This window comes from Colletes gigas, unplaced genomic scaffold (assembly GCF_013123115.1).
Source record: "Colletes gigas isolate AHSC1104 unplaced genomic scaffold, ASM1312311v1 Colletes_gigas_Sc00003, whole genome shotgun sequence".
In the NCBI taxonomy this organism is placed as follows: Eukaryota; Metazoa; Arthropoda; class Insecta; order Hymenoptera; family Colletidae; genus Colletes; species Colletes gigas.
The window spans coordinates 5,260,138-5,280,600 of NW_025106632.1; the positions used below are offsets into that span (position 1 = coordinate 5,260,138).

Here is a 20,463-nt window from a genome sequence, read left to right on the forward strand (position 1 = left end):
ACTTTATCGAACTATTCTTCGATCGATGATTGCTCTTAGGTAGGAACAAGTTTCCAGGGTGGGGCATTTAAAACAGGTCACCCGAATAACTCGCTTGCACTTTACAATAGAAAAAAGAAAGAAACTGTCGGACCAAAGTTGCTCAGTTTCGTAGGGGCCCACGATCCGATCTCAATAATTTTTTTATCAGCAGAGGCGTAAACAAGATGTAAAGATCGAACTTGACTTATACAATGAAATGACATAATCTTCTATCTACGTTCATACCTATTAGTTTAAAATTCTAAAAACGGACCAAAACGTAGGATTGAAATTTTCACACGAATAAATACAAGGTTAAATTAAGCTTGTTTATACCATTTTGTACATTACTCATTTGTTACATAGGACAAGTAATACATACAATACACTATTATAAGGGAACCTAAAATACCTTTTCCTCATAAAATCTTTCACGATCTTCGACGAAGAGAAGTTTATAAATTTTAACACGTTGCCAACCGATCAGGAAGATCTCGGAAAGATTGCAAGAATTATTGGAGTTTATGTTGACAAAGCGTTAAGACGGTTAAAAATCCACGGTATAAAAGAGCTTCGAATATGGAAGCTATTTTCAAACTTTATTCTCCTCTTTATTGTATGCACGGTTATTTATTGCAATGCGATGACCATGGACGAATAATTACGAAATTCGATTCGAATTATGCGCGATTATTCACGTTGCGAATCCCCCGTCAGATTTCCTCGTTTGTTATCAATTTCCTACCTACAAAAACAGTTTGTGATCGTGTGTGCGTGAAAACGCCCGATGGCGGGGAACGAGAAACAATGCGCATGCGCGCACGAATGCATATAAAGTGATAATTTTTCTTCCTTACCGAGCCAATTGAGTTTCACCTGTCGCGTAATAAGGTAAAGAGAGAGACGCAACGAAACTTGCGACATCGTCGTCCGTCCAGTCGATGAGGGGACAATTTATTTGCACAGGAGCGTTGTTACTGACCCGCGTCAGATTCTCGTAGATTTCGTTTTCGTTGACGTTCGACCGTTTTCCAAGCAGCAACATTTTTAATTCCGACCGCGACGCGATCAATCGACGTACGTCGATCTCGTCGCATCGTAGGCTACACAATTCGACGTCGTACCTGACCAAATCAATTCAAAGAAATTGGTACCTCGGCCATGCTCGGTAAATGCAGTTAACCAACCGCGACGCACACTTACTTGTAGCTAATATCTCGAAAAAATTCGTTCACAACCGGTTCTAAATGATCGAACTTAAAGTAGAACGCATGCAATTTCGACTTGGAACTCTGTCTTAGTTTATTATGGGCGACCCGTGCAAGGTGCACCATAATAACAGATTCCTCGCTGCCGTCCAGATATATCCAGACTTCGTCGGGATTCTGATAATAATTTCTGAAAGTGCAAACAGAAAAAGGAAGATAGGAAACCTCGACGGAGTCTCAAACATACAGTTACTCACGAAAATATTCGAAAGTTTGCGTCTCGAAATTTGTTAACGAATTAAATACATTGGCATCGATTGCGTGCCCGAACCGACGTTCTATTATATCTACTGGGGCATTTATATTTTCTTCTTTCTAACCTATAAAGAAGATGATCGTGATCGCGAAAATTTTGTTCGAATCTTTTCAAAAATAAGATTTCAGTCTTCACTGATAAACAAAAATAAGTTTTTGAGTTCTGAGAAGTTCACAGTCAAATATTTTAATTAATATATTTATGGAAATATTATTTCGTTGAAATAATTATTGCTACGAGAGTGCATATTTCCATTATTTAATTTGATATATTTTAAACTTTCTTCCAACATCAACCCGTAAATGTAACATGTAATTAATATCAGGTTCCTGTGGAGTATTTAATTAGTAAAGTGTACCACACAGTTATCTACTTTATTACAATTCGAGCATCATGCTTCGGGTTATTTCGATGAAAATAAACGTTCTCTAACAAGCCTAGTTTGTCACACTGTTTCAAAGATTTTATTATACATATGTTTATTAAACTTTCGTCCCAACTCCGCAGAGCAGAGTAGGCATAGCGGAGTGCAGCTTTTCTGCGCATGAGCAGACCAGAAAAATGGAGGAAGGGGTCACAGCTAGAACGCGAGTCGCCACTTCGTCACCCCTGAGATAATTAGTAGCATAATTAAATACATAAAATAATATAAAAATGGTTAGTCTTCAAATGCTTTTCTGGCCTCAATAAAAAGCACATTTACGTTAAATGCTCTACCAATTCTCTATGTTATAGGGTTTGTTTACAATTTTACCAACCCATCCTTGGGCCCCTTACCTTACTTCAGTTATATCGTTAGTTTCAAAAGTTGAATCTAAAGTATCTGTTTCAATCATTAACAATTTTAGACGCAAGCGTTAAAAATACTTTCGTGAGCAACTGTAGCTATCCGAGCAATTGATACTTTTTTCCAGTTGAAGAGGCATTACACAAATTTCTCGAAGGAACTCTTGTAAATAGCTCGAGTTCGAGGCTGCTGAAGCAATTTCTCGTACTTCGCAAGACAATCGGTGTGAGGCGCGCGATCGTAATTCACCAACACATCGGACGGGACACGTTCGCAAAACATTTTTTTCGCTACCTCGACGTCTTTCTCGTTCTCGCTTTCTATAGTGACGCGAGCTTTGTAATATCTACAAAAGAGTGTTTCGAGTAATTCTGAAACTGATGAAAACAACGTGCAAACACTGGCAAAAAGTTTTCGGTTAAACACATAATACGAAACTACGATTTAAGCGATTTCGCTTTGTTGACATTTCCTGATTAAAAGTAAAGAAAAGTTTGCATTATTTTTTTTTGATGCGTTTACTAGATATCTAGATAGAAGACTTTTTCTCAAAGATTAAATAACAAATTATTTAACCCTTTTCTTATTTGACTTTGTTACCTGCTGTGTTCCGGATACGAACCGAACGAAACGTTCGGACATTCCCGCACGACTGCGGTTAAAATATTTGCAAACGATTCCTCGTTTGCGTTCACGTAAACTTCCGTTGTCGTGAAGCCCCTGTATCCAGCGAAAAACTCCTAAAAAGATAAAACTGTTTCTCCAAAATGCGTTAGATGGCTGAAAAGTGTTGCAAAATTTACCTTGCACAAAGCCTGAAAGTTGGATTCGAAAAACCTGGGCGATCCGGGAAATACGAAAACGTTTTCCATTACTATGCACGGATACGGGAACGCTTGCCCCGTTGTCTCGTTTATTCCGAACTTAAGCACGGACTTGGTCGGTACCTGGAAAAAGACGATAAATACGTTTCGACCATTAAACAATTACAACAATGCCGCCACTTACATACGCCATTTTATAACTAGGCGAGGGAAAATTTTTGCAACCAAAACGATTCTTCACAATATCCATCAATGTCGGATGATAGTGCAACGTATCGTGAAAAGCCAATGCCACAGCTGTAAATTACAATCGTATCGGAGACTATACTATCCTATACACGTACTCTTAAACTGTAAGTTACCTTCGTACGTGACATCGTCGTGAGTTGGTCCTATACCACCGGTTGTGAAAACGTAGTTAAACTTTTGGGAGAAGTCTTTGATTTCCTTTGCAATGTTTTCGATGTCATCTCGTATGACTGAAATCTGTAAGAGTATAATTTACCAAAATGCTAAGTGTACGATAGTAGTAGCAATGTATACAGAGTGATTCACGCAACGAAAAAAAGAGTCTACAAATGTATGGTGGTCGTACAAAAGTCATTGATGTTTTCTTAAAACGAATATTTGTATATCTTTTACTCCTATCATAACAAAGATAGAGTTTGTTACAGTTACGCGAATCACCCTGCATAATCGACGATTCAAACGCATGTGAGAACTAACTTTCTGAACTTTGACTCCATACTTGTACAGCAAGCTGCACGCATAGGAAGAATTAGTATCTTTCACTTGTGCCTTCACAATTTCGTCCCCGACCACTGTAAACAATAAAATTGATTAGATCGAGAAACAAAGCATTAATATTTTGTGACTCGCTGAACATATTCGCGAGGCGCCATAAAATCATATGAAATTGACAGGTGCTTATGCCAACGTTACCGATTATACCGGCGGTCGGGTGTTCCCCACTGTTTTTATGTCGTACCAACATTGCGTCCACGCCACTTGGTCCGTTGTATTTTGATAAAATACACGCCGCGTGTCGACATAAATGTATCATAACGCTTTAACCTTATCATTAACGATGATCCAATAGTGTCGTTGAAGAATGCCAAGCAGCGCCGCTAAACCAAAACGCCCCCAAACCCAGCCAAACGATTTCTACCTATATGTTACGATATATGTTCAAGGTAGCGTGAAAAGATATTTTTATCGAACGAATTACGTTGCCATTACGTTATTATGTATAAAATACGCACCGTGACAAAAATTTGCATAATAAATGCAACCTCAACGCGCGTGCCCTTTGACGATATTGCTCTCGTCCATCGATTGGAATCCATTGCGTCCACGTTTTGGGAACAACCTCCTTCCTGCTAACGTTCGGGACAAAACGAGAAACAAATAATAGAAACGTGGAAGGGCTAAAAAAGCTCTTGAATCGCGAGCAAATTCCCAGCTCAATTTGCGTTTGGATCCTCCATTAAAAAATTACTGTCCATTGTTTTTGATAACGAGTTGCGTCATATATAATTGCTTTTCAAATTGTTTCTTAGTTCCAACTTCTAATCGAGATGGCTAGTGCAAAGCTACGGGAAACAGCTCTGAATTCACCGAAACTGCTTTATAAATTTTTATTGAGGGAATGTGGAAGGTTACCGAAAGACGCGCAACAGTTTTATAAACATTCGATTAAGCAGGTATATTTAACAAGGTTTCCCGAAAAATAATGGTTAAGGCATGATTTAAACACGTGGTCGCGTCTAGTAACAAAATATCGTGCATAACATAACCTCTTCGATACAATATGTTTATCGTAGTTCGCGAAGGCATTCGACCGTTTTGATTCTTTAAAATGTCATCGATTTGATATGTGCGTTTCTACGAATAATGATTTCTCGGGGAAAAATTTTACTGTTCGTTCATTTCGAAAGATACATTTAAAAATTTTAACTTGAAATTATTATCATTGTCATGAAAATATTTTGAAAATTCAAAAGCATTCAAGTATTTTTTTTGGTGTACTATAAGAAACTCTCATTGTTCGCAGAGCTACAAACAACACATAATTGAACCAGACAAGGAACGCATTCAGCAAATCATGGAAAAAGCAGTACAGGATGCAGATTGGATAATCAAAAAGGTGTCTCAAATTTCTAACTTAAGTAATATAGGCTTTCAACGTATCATACGATTACGATAATTTACTTTGTCACTTACTTTTTAGTATACCAAAGCCGAGGGGGTGAAAATCAATAAGGAGAAATAAGAGACAGAGAAGTTGATTTTACCATAGAGCATCTTTCAGTTTTTTACCCTCGTAGAGAAGCTTGAGCTGCGTTTCTTTTAAAAATGGAGTTTAAGACGTTAATACGTCGCGAAACTGGTGCTAACGCGACAGAGTTCTGGAAGGCCATCGACATCTGGTGCCGTAACCCTCAGGTTGTCAATCGCCGACTGTTAGCGTGCGTGGAAATATTAAATATAGAACTTGGCTACGATATTTTTGATATTTTCCACCGTATAAATAACTTGGATTATACGTTACTAAATAAAACACACAATGTAGACGATATCGATAAAAAACTGTTGTTAGACGTGTTACGCATTTCAGACGAACCGTTCGTTGCGTCGGGCAAAAGAGTTTGCTTGTACGTGACGAAGCAATTGCCGCGCATACCGCACTTATTTTCGCCCGGCATTGAGTTCACATTGTTGGAGAGGCAAGAGAATCGCGTGATAAATATTCACAAAACCTTTTGCGCGGAGAAACGGTCTCTTGGGCCCGGAAAGGCGTACATGACGCAGCTGGAAAAGAACGGTTACACGACCGTGAGCGTGTACCAGCGGAAAAATGCCGAGGACGATCCTAGCATGGAATGGTTGGAGAAGAAGCTCTTCCCGTGTATGTTGAAATGGATGAAAAGCGAACCCAAGCCGAATTCGGTGCGTCTCTCTTCGTTGAGTCTGGTGTCGACCGAGAAATACGCGACGTTGTACTGCGAATTGAAAGAGAGGTACAGCTCGGAACTGATTAAAAACTGGCCCGAGAACACGGACCCGATGAAGTTTGTTTACGAAGACATCGCGATCGCCGCTTATCTGCTGTTGTTGTGGGAGAAGGAGAGACTGGAGAAGGGGACCGAGGATAAACAGTCGTTTCTAGATTTGGGATGCGGCAACGGTTTGCTCGTGTACATTTTGTTCAGCGAAGGTCACCGCGGTTTAGGGATCGACTTGCGGCGCAGAAAAATATGGGACTTCTATCCGCCCGAAATCCCACTGCAAGTACGTAAATTGTTCGTTTTGGAGAAAAGGGCGTAGAAGAATGAGGGGGTCAAAATGTGCCCTTGAACCAAATTTGACAAACGATGGATCAAATCTCAACCCTCTATCTTGTTCGAGAGGGAAAATCCGGATTAGCGAATTAGCGCCTATTCCCCCTATTTAATCGAGTATGAAAATTATCAAAAAAATCTGGTGCATGGTGGTTATTGAGATACATGTTTGAGAATTTTCTCCGATTTTTCGATTCCGAATCCTAGGCGTGAAAAATTAAAAACGCAGAAAATAACGGTTTTTGATTTTTGCTACTACGACACGTCCCGCCAAAAAATCTGAAAAAATTCAGGGACATAACCGACGACAATATACATTTACAGTAATTATATGAATCTAGTGTCTCGAAAGCTTCAATACGAAAACGGTATTTTTCTGCGTTTTTAATTTTTCACGCCTAGAATTTGGAGTCGAAAAATCGGAAAAAATTCTCAAACACGTATCTCAATAACCACAATGCACCAGATTTTTTTCATAATTTTCATACTCGATTGAATAGAGGAAGTAGGCACAAATTTGCTAATCCGAATTTTCCCAATAACTACCCTTCCGAACAAGATAGAAGGTTGAAATTTGGCGCAAAATGTTTTTTTCTGATGCTCCATCGATGGATGCATCGTTTGTCAAATTTGGTTCAAGGGCACATTTGACTAGTGATGAATATTCGCGGGAATTTTGGTCATGCGCACTGGAGCGCATGATCACTGCCGTATATACACTTAACTAGTATTCAGGGTACCGTTGGATCCCAGTAAGGAACAAAATTTAAGGAAGCAAAAACAAAAAATTTCCTCTTAATCTACACGAGTATAGCTAGAGAAATACGGAGGGGATCTTCGATAAGTTCAATTTTGTACAAAACATGGGAATTTCCAACATGCACCTCTTTTTGCGCTGAAGATACATCTATGGCAGAAAGCTAACGCACGCGCAAAAAGGAATCCCACGAGGGAACATTCTAATGCGCATGTCCAAAATTCCCACGAATGTCCATCACTGCATTGACCCCCTTATTCGCTTAAACCCTTTGTTGCTACGGGTTCGCGACACCTAAATGCGCCCAACGAAATTACAGCAATTTTAGCGGAAGTTGACCGTACATCACTGTATATTGAACCATTTTATGTAGGTCGACACGGTCATTCCATCGTCCGCGACCGTCTATCCAGGCGTCGATTGGATCATAGGGAACCATTCGGACGAATTGACGCCGTGGATTCCAGTGATCGCCGCCCGCAGTTCCGTCGACTGTCGTTTCTTTCTGTTGCCTTGTTGCTCGTACGAGCTCGACGGCACTAAATACCAAAGATACTGCGCCTCGAAGAGCCAGTACGCGGAGTATATCGATTACGTTAGAAGTATATGCGACGAATGCGGCTTCGAGACGCATATCGATAAATTAAGAATTCCTTCGACGAAACGAATCTGCTTGATCGGTTGGGAGAGGAGGCGCGAGGACGCGGAGACCAGGGAGAATCGTATTCAGGAAATGATCAGTGCCAAGACCACGTTCACGCGACAGAAACACGAAACGAACGAGACGCTAAATACCGGTAGCTGGACCTGTAACTTCAAACCGAGGGACGCGGTGGAGAAGGTACGTAATTGCACGCAACTGGACAAAACGTTGATCGCGGATATCGTCAATATGGTGGCGAATCAATTGCTACACGAGGGTCGTACAATATCGGTCGAGGATGCACCGAAGAGAATGTGGAACGCTGGTCGATGCCTCGATCTACGACAGATCGCCGAATCGATCCCAAGAGACATCATGATACGTTTACGAAAAGAATGCGGCGGTCTACAAACTCTGTTAAAGAATCACAGACACATATTCCGGGTCGCGCAAGGGAAGGTCGAGTTTCGTATACCAGGTGGCGGGGGAGTTCTCGCTGAGAGGTCGAGAAAACAGGGAACCTCACCGGAAACGAAATTTAAACCCTGTTGGTTCTATGCAAATCATCCGCACGGTTGTCCAGCAACTGAAACAAAATGTAACTTTAAACATTAACGCTAAAACTGTCGATAGTTTACGTGTACCTAGATGGGTCAAAATGACTAGTTTTTTTTTTTTTTTTTTTTATGCAAAGCGTAGTAAGAATAAGATATTTAATGATCGAGTAAACGTAATTGATTAGATTTGATAATTCTTATCCGAGAAACAAGTTATTTTGACCCCCTCGGTAGATCTAGTATCAACGGCTCGATGAACGAAACTAACCTCAAACGCGTATTATATGATACAAATTTCTTTTTATTTTTATACAAACACTGGCAATCGAATGTATTCTGTACATCGAACACGGCGAATACTTTAGCTCGCGAAAACCACAAACTACCTAATGACTCGTCATTCGTTAGCGTATATAGGGAAGAACGTCAAAGTTTATTGTCTCTGTCGTTCGATCGACATTGTACCCTTCTCGTTTGTCCGTCGACGACCAAAAATAAAGGGAAAATGATGTACTTCGACCGGATATTACTACAGGGTTTCCTAATAAGAGCAATAGAATTTTAAGAATTATCATAGCCGACATATTTGTTATCGAGTCATGTGCAATTTGTATTCGACAGTGCTTTTCAATTTACTGTAGAGAGATACACAGTTAACGCGTTGAAATTATTAAAATGATCTTTCGTGGTTTCAATTTTATTTCGTAATTCCAACTTCCGTTGCTCTAGTTGGAAAACCCGTTACTTGAGGAATTCAACGAACGATATATCATCCAAATTGAGACTCTTCGACTCGGTGAAGCTATCCTGAAGCGTCTTGGGGAGAAAGGTTTGACGCGTGCGTTTCAATTTCTTCGCGTCCACGGTGTCCAGCTGATGAACCCGCTTCACGTGGGTTCGAAGGTTGCCTTTCTGCGTGAAGGAATATTCGCAATGGGGGCACGGATATGGTCGATCACCCGTGTGGTGTTTCTCGTGCATCTGCAAGGTTGATTTCTGAGCGAACGATTTCGCGCACAACTCGCACTTGTACGGTCGTTCGCCCGTGTGGATTCGTTTGTGTCGTTCGACCTGATACGGCTTGATGAACGTTTTCCCGCAAACGTCGCACTCCTTCTTGGACGAGTTACCTTTCGCGGTTGGTTTGCCCGGCGTCGACAAGGGCTTCTCGAGAGTCGCGACTTTCGCGAACGGTTCCAACTGCGCGGAGGCTGCCACGGTTAACAGACAATTATTCGATTGGAGCTGATACGGCGATAATTGTGCTTTCAGCATTTGCCCTATGTGAATGGTTTCCTTGGCCTCGTCGTTCCCGTTCCCAGACGCGATGTTCAGAGTGGACACGCACGCGGGCTCGGTGACCATCGTGGAACGATTGTGAGACATAGTGGGTGGGGATTGGGGCAATAACGATTCCTCGGTTTGAATGGTGACGAGACCGTTCGCCAGAAGGAAATTCAAGTTCGCTACCAACTGATTGCCCTCCGTTACCGATAGCACCGGATTACCATTCTGTATGGCGGTACCGTCGGCGTCGAAGGTGATTTGGTCGGCCAAGCAGGCAGTGGCTGTGTCCACGCTGATCGTCTCCAAGTGGGGGTAGTCTGTCGTGGCTGTCTGCGCCAGTTGCTCGTGTTGCAGTTGCTGCTCCTGCGCAAAGCTGTTCATCTTCTCCTCGCCCGTGTCGTTGCACTTTGTGATGTCAGCCACGACCTCCGCTATGGCGGCGACTTTCATGTGCCTCTGTTTCCTTTTGGGACTGCCCTTGTGCTCTCGCGCGTGCTTCAGTAAATGCACCTTCCTGTGACCCGAGGTTCGAAATCTCGAATCGCAGACAGGGCATTTGAATGGTTTCGAACCTTGAGGAACATAAGAATAGTGTAGTAAAGCGTTACGTTCCATGTATTATTATTTTATGCTCACCTGTGTGCAATCGCATGTGAACTTTCAGGCTGCCCTTCGTCGCGAACAGACTGTTGCAAACGTGACAACAAAACGTTTTCTTCCCCGTGTGAACTTTCGTGTGCGAGTCCAAGGTGCACTTCACGGCGAAACTTTTGCTGCAATAATCGCATTTGTACGGCCGTTCGCCAGTGTGCGTTCGTACGTGCCTTATCAGATCGCTGGGTTTACGAAACGTTTTTGGACAGTATTTGCACTTGTTCGTATACTCCTTTCGAACCTTCTTCTCCATCAAAACGTTCTGAAATATTATTATCATTAGTGAAATATCATTAATGAGTTTATAACTTTTCCCTACTTATACAGGGTGTTCACCCATGGGAAAAATTTTAATGGGGCATTCTAGAGGTTAAAATAAGACGAAAATCAAGAATATCCATTTCTTAACTGAGGCTTCGTTAAAAAGTTATTGACATTTAAAGTTCCGCAAGTACTGAATTTTTTTCTCGAAAATGCGCAAGATTACGGGGATATGTCTATTCACCAAAAATGATTGAAATTGAACTCCGCAACCGAAAATAATTTTTCCAGAACGATTTGAAATTTTTTTTTCCGTCGAAAAATTTCACACCTTCTCGAATTTTTTTCTCGAAAGTGAGTAGGATTTCGAGGATATGTCTATTTACCAAAAATGATTGAAATTGTACTCCGCAACCGAAAATAATTTTTTCAAAACGATTTGAAATTTTTGAATTTTGTCGAAAAATTTCATACCTTCTCGAATTTTTTTCTCGAAAGTGGGCAGGATTTCGAGGATATGTCTATTCACCAAAAATGCTTGTAATTGACCCTTGTAACTAAATATAATTTTTTTAATATGATTTGAAATTTTTTAATTTCGTCTTAAAGTTTCAGTACCTACTCGAATTTTTTTCTCGAAAGTGGGTATCATTTCAAGGGTATGTCTATTCACTAAAAATGTTTATAATTAACCCCCGCAACCGAAAATAATTTTTCCAGAACGATTTGAAAGTTTCGAATTTAATTGTTAATAACTTTTTAACAAAGCCTCCATCAACAAATTGGTATTCTTGATTTTAGTCTTATTTTAACTCCTAGAATCTCCCATTAAAATTTTTCCCAGGGTTGTTCAACTATCAGAATCATCCTCAGAAGAGTGTAAAATTAGCAAAGAATGACCAATTAAGTCTGATTTTATACTCACTTTTAGTCTATCCATCACTTCCTTCTCCGCTACCGTGTCCAGCAGGACTCTCTCGGACACGGTGGAATCCGGCTCTATCACAATATCGTTCAGCAACGAATCAGCAGCTACGACCGTCCTCATCTCCGACGAAACCGAATTTTCCGAAGCGGCGGTGTTCATTTCCGACGAAATAGCGTTCCATGTCGAGGTCTCGTGTATCCTGCTGTGCGATCGAAGCTGTGTTCTATTATTGAAGTACTTATCACAGGACTGACACTTCCACGGTCTGTGAAACGAAGATAAATTACAGCGTCGATTGCAATTGCTAATGGCTGAACCAGCCCTTCCTTTTAATTCTCGAACTCTGAATCGAATGCTTACTGTTTGTTCACATGTGTCTTCGAATGCCTGTTCAGTCCACCGTTTGTGCAGAACCTTAACGAACATTCCGTACACTGGTACTCCTTCGTCCCACGATGAATCTTCAAGTGTTCCTGAGATCAACAAATACACTTGCTGCGTTTCGTGGTCGAGAAATTTACATGAATCGTGACGCTGAGGATTGTCTGTTATACCTTTAGCCCGGTTGCCGTAAATCCTTGCTGACTACACATATGACACTGCAACAGAGACTCTCCCGGCGATACCTGGCTCTGATTGGTATCGATGGTTCCTGGGATCTCGGACGGCATCGGGTGCACCTTTAACGGAACCTTCGAATCGTGCGTCGTTCCTCGATACTCTTCTCTACGCAAATCATATCCGTACAATTGCTATTCATTCGCTCATCGTCTGCCTATATCGGACCGTAGGGAACCGCTTTCTACCTACATAATAATGTGACAAAACAACAGTAGAGAGGAGCGTGACGGAACAGCGAAGACTTACGTTAAGAGTATACGATCGATCGTGCATCGTTCCTGGCCAGTATCTCTATCTGTCTCTTCCATTTCCAGTTCGTTCGCCGTACCTTCCTTGCCTGAAAGAGTTTGCTCCGAAATGAGCACTACCGTCTGCATACACCTACCAGATTGGTCACTGTTCATATTCTCGTGCGACGTAACGGAAACGGAGAGACGGTGTTCCTCCTTCGCGGTTCTAGGCAGGATACTCGCCATACTCGTCGAATTACTCGCATTCAATCCGATACTGTCCAGGCCAATTTCAGTGTCCGCCTGGTAGACATTTTTTTTTAAATATTCAAGTACTTTGAATTAAAACCATGAATTTGTAAAACCACAACGACGTGTACAGTTGAGTAATCTTATATTAATTAAAACCATCGCTAGTCGACGACCTTGCTTCAATTTATCATCTTACTTGCAACGTGATGTGATCCATCTCAAACGAGTCTAACTGCGACGCGAACACATGATCCCCGGACGACTCCATATTGTTGCTGCTGTTGTTGTTGTTATTCTCGTAGATAACATTCAACACAGGTTGTTCTTGTTCTTTCGAATTATCAAGATCGTTGTTAGCACCGCTTAAATGCTTCGAATGATTACTGCCTAGACTGAGATTCATCCCCATGTTAAACAGCTGCTGATTCAATGTTTCTTCTATTTCTCGTATGCTCTCCTGCAAGTAGAATGTGCAGGTTTTTGACTAAGATTCAGATTTCGTAGCTTAACACGTTGTCTTATCATGACGATTCTAAATATTTCTCCTGCTTTTGGGGGAACGAAGAAGCGTTTCAGGAATATTTTGTACACTTCGAACGAACAAATATTATGAGTTCTTTTTGCCAGTTGATCGTTCTCAAAATTCTCATTGCTCATTTACTTTTTCTAACACATTCGGGACCAACGACTCAGTGTTACAAAAATATCACTTAACCTCAATATTTTTGCCAGTCACAATACTTCACCGTTCGAAACAATCATTCCAAGATACTCTTTCGTATCATGGAGGAAAATATTCAGAGTCGTCAGGACAAACAGAATACTTTCCACACATATGTGCATATATATACCGGTGTGAGAGCTTGCTCTGTAGAATAAACGGGTAACGTAACCGAACCAGCCTCGTCAGCGTGTAACATCTGCGAATTTTCAAGATTCGTTACCGCCACTTCCGACATGTTCTCTGAAAAGTATTACAATTCCAATACATCTTGAGAAAAAGTCCTTCGACGTCAAAACAGTAAGTCTAAAGGATGGGACATTTGATCACCTCGATAACTTGCTTATCTTCAGCAACAGAAAAGATTATTGCAATCAGAGAATGCAAATTCTAGGTTACGAAGGACAATTCCAGGATATCCTTTACTTTATTTATCTCGTCATTTTTTAAAATAGAATAAATCAGTTATTCAGATGATCTATCCCAAATGTCCCAGGCTGTAGAAATTTGGGTACGTACGGTTGATGATTGTCGAAGTGTCGCAGCTTGTTGGTAAAAGCGACCTCATTCTGTCCTTGTCCCCGGTTACCTGTTGAAATTGATCGGGGAAAGCTTGGGAGAAGTCTGTTCCCATATGTGGTTGAAAAGATATCTCCACTGGCCCCAGACGAGACAGTGCAAGATTATCAGAGAACGTGGACGACGGAGACGTGACGATTGTCGCGGTAGACGTGGCCATAGCGACGGCAGTGGTGTTGGTAGCTGTGAAATCGGACGGGGAACCAGACGTCCCCGTAGCTGTTCCCTGTTTCGAACATTCTCTGGCGTTCATCTTGTCCGTGTCACGTTCACGCATTCCGCTCTTTTGTTCCTCCAATTGCTATAGGGTCAGGAGTAAAGAAAACGATGGTTGAACGTCGATAACGGTACAACTTTTCTACAGCAGATACCGTACCCGTTGCGCCAACTCGTGCTTGTGTATTTTCATATGCTTCCGGCAATTTACGTAAGTCTTGAACGTCTTGTGACAATACGGGCACATGTACGGCCTTTTGTTGCTGTGGGTAACTAGATGTCTCTTCATGCTACTTTGCGTTGAGAACTTCGCGTTGCAGATGGAACAACCGTACGGCCTCGAATCCTCGTGCGTGTGGAGATGAGACTTCAGGACGCTGTTCGACGTGAATCTCCTGAAACGATTGATAAACAACTTGGTGCTCTATGGTACCTCAAAATATACTGGTAATTAGGGCTTTGATAGGATGCAGATGTACCTGTCGCACTTGGTGCATGTGTACGGACGTTCTCCAGTGTGTCGACGATGGTGTTGCTTCAGGTGACTGATTTTTCTGAACGCAGCTTGGCACACCCAACATTTGTGCGGTCTGGCTGGATCGGTCGCCGCGTCGAAGGCTCTTTTCTCCTTGGAAGGTACCCGAGCGACGCAGATTTTGTTACCAGTGTCGCTGATCACCAATGGTTCCTCCAACACCACTTGGCGCACCAGACTCTCCGCCTCCGGCGATATCTTTGACTTGCTCTTCGACTGGGTTTTAGGCTTGTTGTTAGAGGAAACGTCTAATACACTGACGTTCTCATCGTTGCCAACAGCTTTCCCGAAATAATCCTTAGATTTCGCGTGCAATCTACAACCAGCACGTATACATATGTATCCATGTGACACCTATACAATTTCAAAGTAATAACGTAACGAATATCCACCTGGTATGGGCAACTAAACTACCATGGCACGCAAATGTTTTATCGCAAGAGCTGCAAGCATATCTTTTGGTACTGGTGTGGGTGCGTTCGTGCGCTATCATTGTAGACTTCAAAGCAAACGAACGATAACAGTGTGCACACTAAAAGAAACATATAAGCATCTTACTTCACGAACGACAATATTTTAATCGAGGTTGTATTTCATTTTTGTTTTCCTTCTTTTTATTTTAACCCTTAACGCTCCGAGTGTGCCTCTCTGGCACCACAGATACGCAGCACTCTGCTCCAAATGTATTTTTGGGTCGTTATCGGTAATTGTTTGCAAATAAAAAATAAATATCTTGTTTGTTCAGCAGAAGGAAGTAATGTGGTAAAAAAAGAAACAGTTTTTTAAAGTGAAACCTCTGAATGACAAATCCAGTTTGCATTCCAATGAATGTTTTAAAAAATTCCACACATTACTCAATAATGATTAATATAAATATTGTGATCGAAATTATATTATTTCTGAGAAGAATAAAGACTGTTTTGAATGACTTTAAAATTATTGTTTACACGTCATTGTGGCATGACGTGTAAATAATAATTTTAAGGTCATTCAAAGACGGATGTAGTCGTCATGACACAAAATTCTACCACATCTCCATGACGAATATACTCGTCAAACACACTTAACTGGTTAAATATGAAATTGTAACAAAATTGTACGTATGACGAATATAGTCGTCATGACACAAAATTCTGTTACATCTCCATGACGGATATAGTCGTCGAACACACTTATCTGGTTAAATTGTAATTTTGGCGAAAACTAAATTATATTCGTAAATTTTAATATGTTTAAAATTTTTAGAGGTCGAGACGAAATGAAACAAACAAATAAAAATGATAAATAATTAATATAAAAAAAACTGAATTTACTACGAATTAGTTTTCGTAAATGTATCGTTGTCTTTTATTAGTCATCACAGAAGCAATTATGGATTCATATATTCATTATACATTGCACCATGCTTTGCTCAACACCATTCTCTAACAGCAACTTAAAGTAAGAAATTGATTTTTCATGTTTTTTTTTTTCGTTCATATGCAAAATATTTATGTTAATTTAAGTAAATAAATAAAAAAAATAAAAGTCATTTTATTGGAACCTAATTTTATATTACACATACTCTGTGTTTGACGACTATACCCGTCATCGTAACTGGTTAAAAACTTGCAGGTCGAAATATGATGAAAATAAGTTGGAGTTGCCGGTCGATGTTCACGATTAAAAGTCGGAGCGTTGAGGGTTAAATTTATGTCTTTACCTTGAAAGGTTTTTCTTGCGTGTGCACGCGCAAATGGCGTATCAAGTCCGACGGTTTCTTGAATTCCTTGTGACAGAAGTTGCACGCGTACCACCTCGCGTTTCCCACGCAACGTTGCTTTATCGTCAAATATTTTCTACGATAAACAAACGCATAATCTAACGACGGTGTACGATACAAACGGGGGACTTTATTTAAAATCGACACCCCATTTTGCCCCTCGTGGATTTGCTTAAAATTTTGTTGATCTCGAATGAGATTAGATTTTCTTTGAACTCGTCGAGTTGTTTACCTGGTGCCGCCATCCGGTCCACGGTCCAACAAGGTGACGAAATTAGTACGAGTCCCGAGCTTCTTCGTTTCCAATGTACCTTCGACAGATAAGCTTCATAAACGAAAGAGTACTAAGTGAAAGTAAATTTACCGTACCTTCGCAGACGGTTTTGTTTTTACTGGGAAGACCGCTGTTTTTCAACGCCTGCTGCAAGATATCCTTTTTCGTCGCCATTCCCGACAACATGCTCGCGTCCACGTTCGTCGGTTTTCTTATCTCGTTCACGCTCGACTCCAACGATGCCAGTTGGGTCATAACGTTGTCCACGGTGGCGCGGATGTCGGACTCCATCGCGTCGGCCGATTCCGCGTCGTCGACGGTGACGATCTCCTGAAAATCGCGTACCCCGTCATCGATCCGATCGCTCAGCCGTATCGTGGTATCGCGATGAAAATGAATTCGTAATACGAAGCTTTATTCGCAATTTACCTCGTTCACATCCATGTGCATGCGTTTCATGTGACCGTTTAAACTGCCAAGCTTTTTAAATACGCACGAACAATAATTGCATCCATATATAGGTTCTCCCTCTGGCACGTTGTGGACTCTCATTATATGAGCATTCAAATTACCTACGAGTAGATCGAAACAACATGCAGTTAACGCAACAAAACAAGTTTTTTTGGTTTTTTTTTTTTTAGGAAGAATGTCGACTTCTTTTTGCTCTGTTGTGTATTTATTAACGCGTCGACTGCCATGGTGGTCACTGGTGGACGGTACTTGAAATTTACAACGCGTAATATTGTTTATAGAAGGACCCATACTTATGAAATTATTAGTAACGTTACTTAGAGTCGATCTTTGTCGTCTGAACCGAAAATCAAAAACGTTGAGTTTTCTTTTACTGTTTGCAAAAGCAAAATCTAATTATAATAATGCAACGAAATAAGTTTCGTTCGATCCGGGTTTTCCGCGTTACAATGTTATCTGTGTAACGTGTGTTTACGTATTTGCGCTCCCCTCCAAGGCGACTCAAACGTGCATGCATACGTCGTTGAAAATCAGTACGATGCGTTAGTAGAAATTAACATGTACCGTAAACAAGTTACGAAATTACCTTTCTGACTGAATTTTGCGTTACAAAGCTCGCACGCGTGCGGTCGGATACCATTGTGCTGCCACGTGTGAATTTGCAGAGAGCTCTTCTGTGTAAACGCGCGACCGCATACTGTGCACTGCAAGAATAAACGCGGACCAATTAAAATGGCACTCACGAATCGTGATTACAGAAGGATAAGATGGATTTACCTTGAAAGGTTTTTCACCCGTATGAACCCTAATATGACGCATCAATTGGCTTGGCTTCTGGAAGGACTTTAAGCATATCGTACATTTGTACATTGTCTTGTGTTTCGCTCCCCTCTTCGTCTGTTTCACTATTTTTGTCTGTAACTATAAATCGAAATATAAATCAGCCTGTTGTTACCAAGAAAACTGAGATCCATGACCAAAATATATTTCATTCGAACAATGTCCCTTACCCTGTAATGTTCACGAATATGAAGCCTGTACAGAGCCGGTTGACCAAACTGTTTATTACACAGTTTGCACTTTCGTGCTTCTTCGGTTATCCATTTCTCTCCGTGAAGTTTCAAATGAGCATCCAATTGAGCCTACAATACGTGCAAAAATTGTATACGTGTCGCTCAGGCCAGATGTTTACGTAGTTGTAGATATTACAATTGCAGTGTATCAATAAAGCACATAAGACAGTTAACGATATTGTAACTTACTTTGGTCGAGAAAGCATCTTCGCATTCTGTGCAGAACAAATTCTCTTCTTTCTCGTGCAATAACATGTGAGACTTCAGGCTTGCCATTCTTGCGAACTTTCGACCACATTCGGGACATTTTGGTTCGCCAGTGTTGTGCGTTGCCATATGGAGCGTGAAATTGGTCTGTAAACATGACAAATGTCAAGTAATAACGATTACACTTAGTCGTTCAGATTTGATCTTGAATTCGGTGGAAATCAGTTGACGAAAAGTCTGTAAAATTAGCATCGAAGGAGAAGATAATTTAGTTACCGGTACATTGAACGAGGCTGAACATTTTGGACATCGATGTGGTTTCTCCTCCGCATGATTTTCCATGTGTCTTTTGTACAATGTTTGTTTGGTGAATTCTTGCTGGCATATATCGCATCTTAAACTCTCTTTGCCCTGACAATTAAAAACCTTGTTTAAAAGAGCGATTATATAAATGATACTTAATAAATAATTCAAAGATCTAGTTACTTTGGAAGAAATCGAGGTGCTTTTTCTGGGTCTTCCAGGGCTATTTTTTTTTGTCACAATAGTCGACTGTGCTTCGTTTTGAATTTCGCTATCCTTTTCGTTGAATAACAAATCGTTATCGATAGAATGACAGGCGAAGGAAGTTTCGTGTTTTGCATCAAAATGCGATCGCGATTTATCCGGTTCAGGAATATCAGGATCGATTTCGAAATTCTGCTGCGACTGTTGGAACACTGATCCATCTATGTCTTCCAAGCTGATGTGAAATCCAGGCTGAAAAGTTGTACACGTATCGTTAGAGAAGCTTCCTTGCGAGATAGGTAAAGTACAGCGAAGCAACAGATGCGTACAGATTGCAGTATCAAATTTCCACTCAAATTTTTCACATCCATCAACGAAGTGGCCATGCCACTTTGACCGATGAGCGTGACCGGAGTTGCAACGATTTCCAACATACCGTCTTTGTGTTCTAGAAAAAAAAAACAGAAATTTACTCGCGAATGGCTCCAAGTCCGTCAACGCAGCTCCTTACCTGTCACTGCTAAAAGCGTTCGGCCATCTTCGGTAGCAACCAAATTTATCGGCACTGCCTCGACGTGAGAAGACTCTGTGATTATACCGTGCCGTGTCAACATCTTTACTTCCAAGTATTCGATCGACGGTGAAAAAAAATTTCCTCCCGTACGCTTGTACGGAGACGACAACGACGACGACGATGGTATCTCTAAACACTACGTATATTCACGAATACCTTCCATCGTTCTAAATTCCTAAGAAACTTTCTGAACATTTCGGGTATTTGGAACTGTCGTAAGAAATGCATAATTTCGTTCTTTGCCACGGATGAACTTAACCTATACTCCGAAGCGCAAGAGGTTAATCACGGTAAAAGGCGTCGTTATTCAGTCTCGAGTCAAGACTCAAGACTCTTGACCAGTGATGGACTTTCGTGGGAATTTTTGGTCATGCGCACTGGAGCGCACGATCACCGCCGTATACACTTAACTAGAATTTAGGGTACCGTTGGATCCCAGCGAGGAACAAAATTTAAGGAAGTTAAGTTAGGAAACAGGGCAAGATTTCCAAAGTCGGAACACAAAATTACTCAGATAACTCGAAAATCTCTATAACATTTAGAGCAACCCGTGATTAATTATGAGCTGTTTGAATTATAGCTTTGAAATGGTTCGAAGTTTCTAAGGTTATGAACACTCCAACCTTAAAACTCTTGAATCTATTTATTACTGACTTACGATAAATTACATTAAAATAAAAATAGGCTCGTTTTGTGCGCCGATTCGTAGTTCTTAGAGAACAAAAACAATAACAAAAAATAAACGTTTCTAAGATTGAAATAAATTATAATCAATAGTTATCTGTTCGTTGTTCGTATTAAAGCGCCCCTAGCTAAATGCAACCCGATGCTCGCGTGTATGAAATAATCACAATACT

General features: G+C 40.9%; 3 protein-coding genes across 4 annotated transcripts; 1 reads left to right on the forward strand and 2 right to left on the reverse strand.

Annotated features, from left to right (window-relative positions):
- Positions 1-543: 543 nt before the first annotated feature.
- LOC122404850 (FAD synthase-like) lies at positions 544-4,720 on the reverse strand. 2 transcript variants are annotated; one of them, XM_043409136.1, is made up of 11 exons: positions 4,419-4,720; positions 4,099-4,324; positions 3,883-3,977; positions 3,519-3,642; positions 3,341-3,453; positions 3,136-3,279; positions 2,933-3,072; positions 2,541-2,678; positions 1,225-1,419; positions 879-1,145; positions 544-766 (listed from the first exon to the last, which is right to left on the reverse strand). In XM_043409136.1, exons 2-11 carry the CDS (start codon positions 4,217-4,219, stop codon positions 763-765), a joined length of 1,341 nt encoding a protein of 446 aa, XP_043265071.1. In that variant the 5' UTR covers positions 4,220-4,324; positions 4,419-4,720; the 3' UTR covers positions 544-762. The 2 variants fall into 2 exon arrangements, with proteins under 2 accessions (XP_043265071.1, XP_043265070.1); XM_043409135.1 differs by having other exon boundaries at positions 2,475-2,678.
- A 268-nt stretch (positions 4,721-4,988) lies between these two features.
- LOC122404849 (probable tRNA (uracil-O(2)-)-methyltransferase) lies at positions 4,989-8,513 on the forward strand. Its single transcript, XM_043409134.1, has 4 exons — positions 4,989-5,032; positions 5,210-5,302; positions 5,387-6,447; positions 7,628-8,513. The coding sequence occupies exons 3-4, from the start codon at positions 5,512-5,514 to the stop codon at positions 8,510-8,512; spliced, it is 1,821 nt and encodes a 606-aa protein (XP_043265069.1). The 5' UTR covers positions 4,989-5,032; positions 5,210-5,302; positions 5,387-5,511; the 3' UTR covers position 8,513.
- A 70-nt stretch (positions 8,514-8,583) lies between these two features.
- Positions 8,584-20,036, reverse strand: LOC122404848 (zinc finger protein 236-like). Its single transcript, XM_043409133.1, has 24 exons — positions 19,544-20,036; positions 19,362-19,480; positions 19,012-19,284; positions 18,802-18,936; positions 18,508-18,672; positions 18,256-18,387; positions 18,023-18,166; positions 17,832-17,949; positions 17,204-17,346; positions 16,870-17,104; positions 16,733-16,811; positions 16,441-16,576; positions 15,131-15,270; positions 14,683-15,054; positions 14,364-14,598; positions 13,928-14,288; positions 13,539-13,651; positions 12,884-13,144; positions 12,452-12,738; positions 12,139-12,310; positions 11,945-12,057; positions 11,582-11,849; positions 10,378-10,657; positions 8,584-10,313 (listed from the first exon to the last, which is right to left on the reverse strand). Exons 1-24 carry the CDS (start codon positions 19,644-19,646, stop codon positions 9,196-9,198), a joined length of 5,502 nt encoding a protein of 1,833 aa, XP_043265068.1. The 5' UTR covers positions 19,647-20,036; the 3' UTR covers positions 8,584-9,195.
- Between the last annotated feature and the right edge of the window lie 427 nt (positions 20,037-20,463).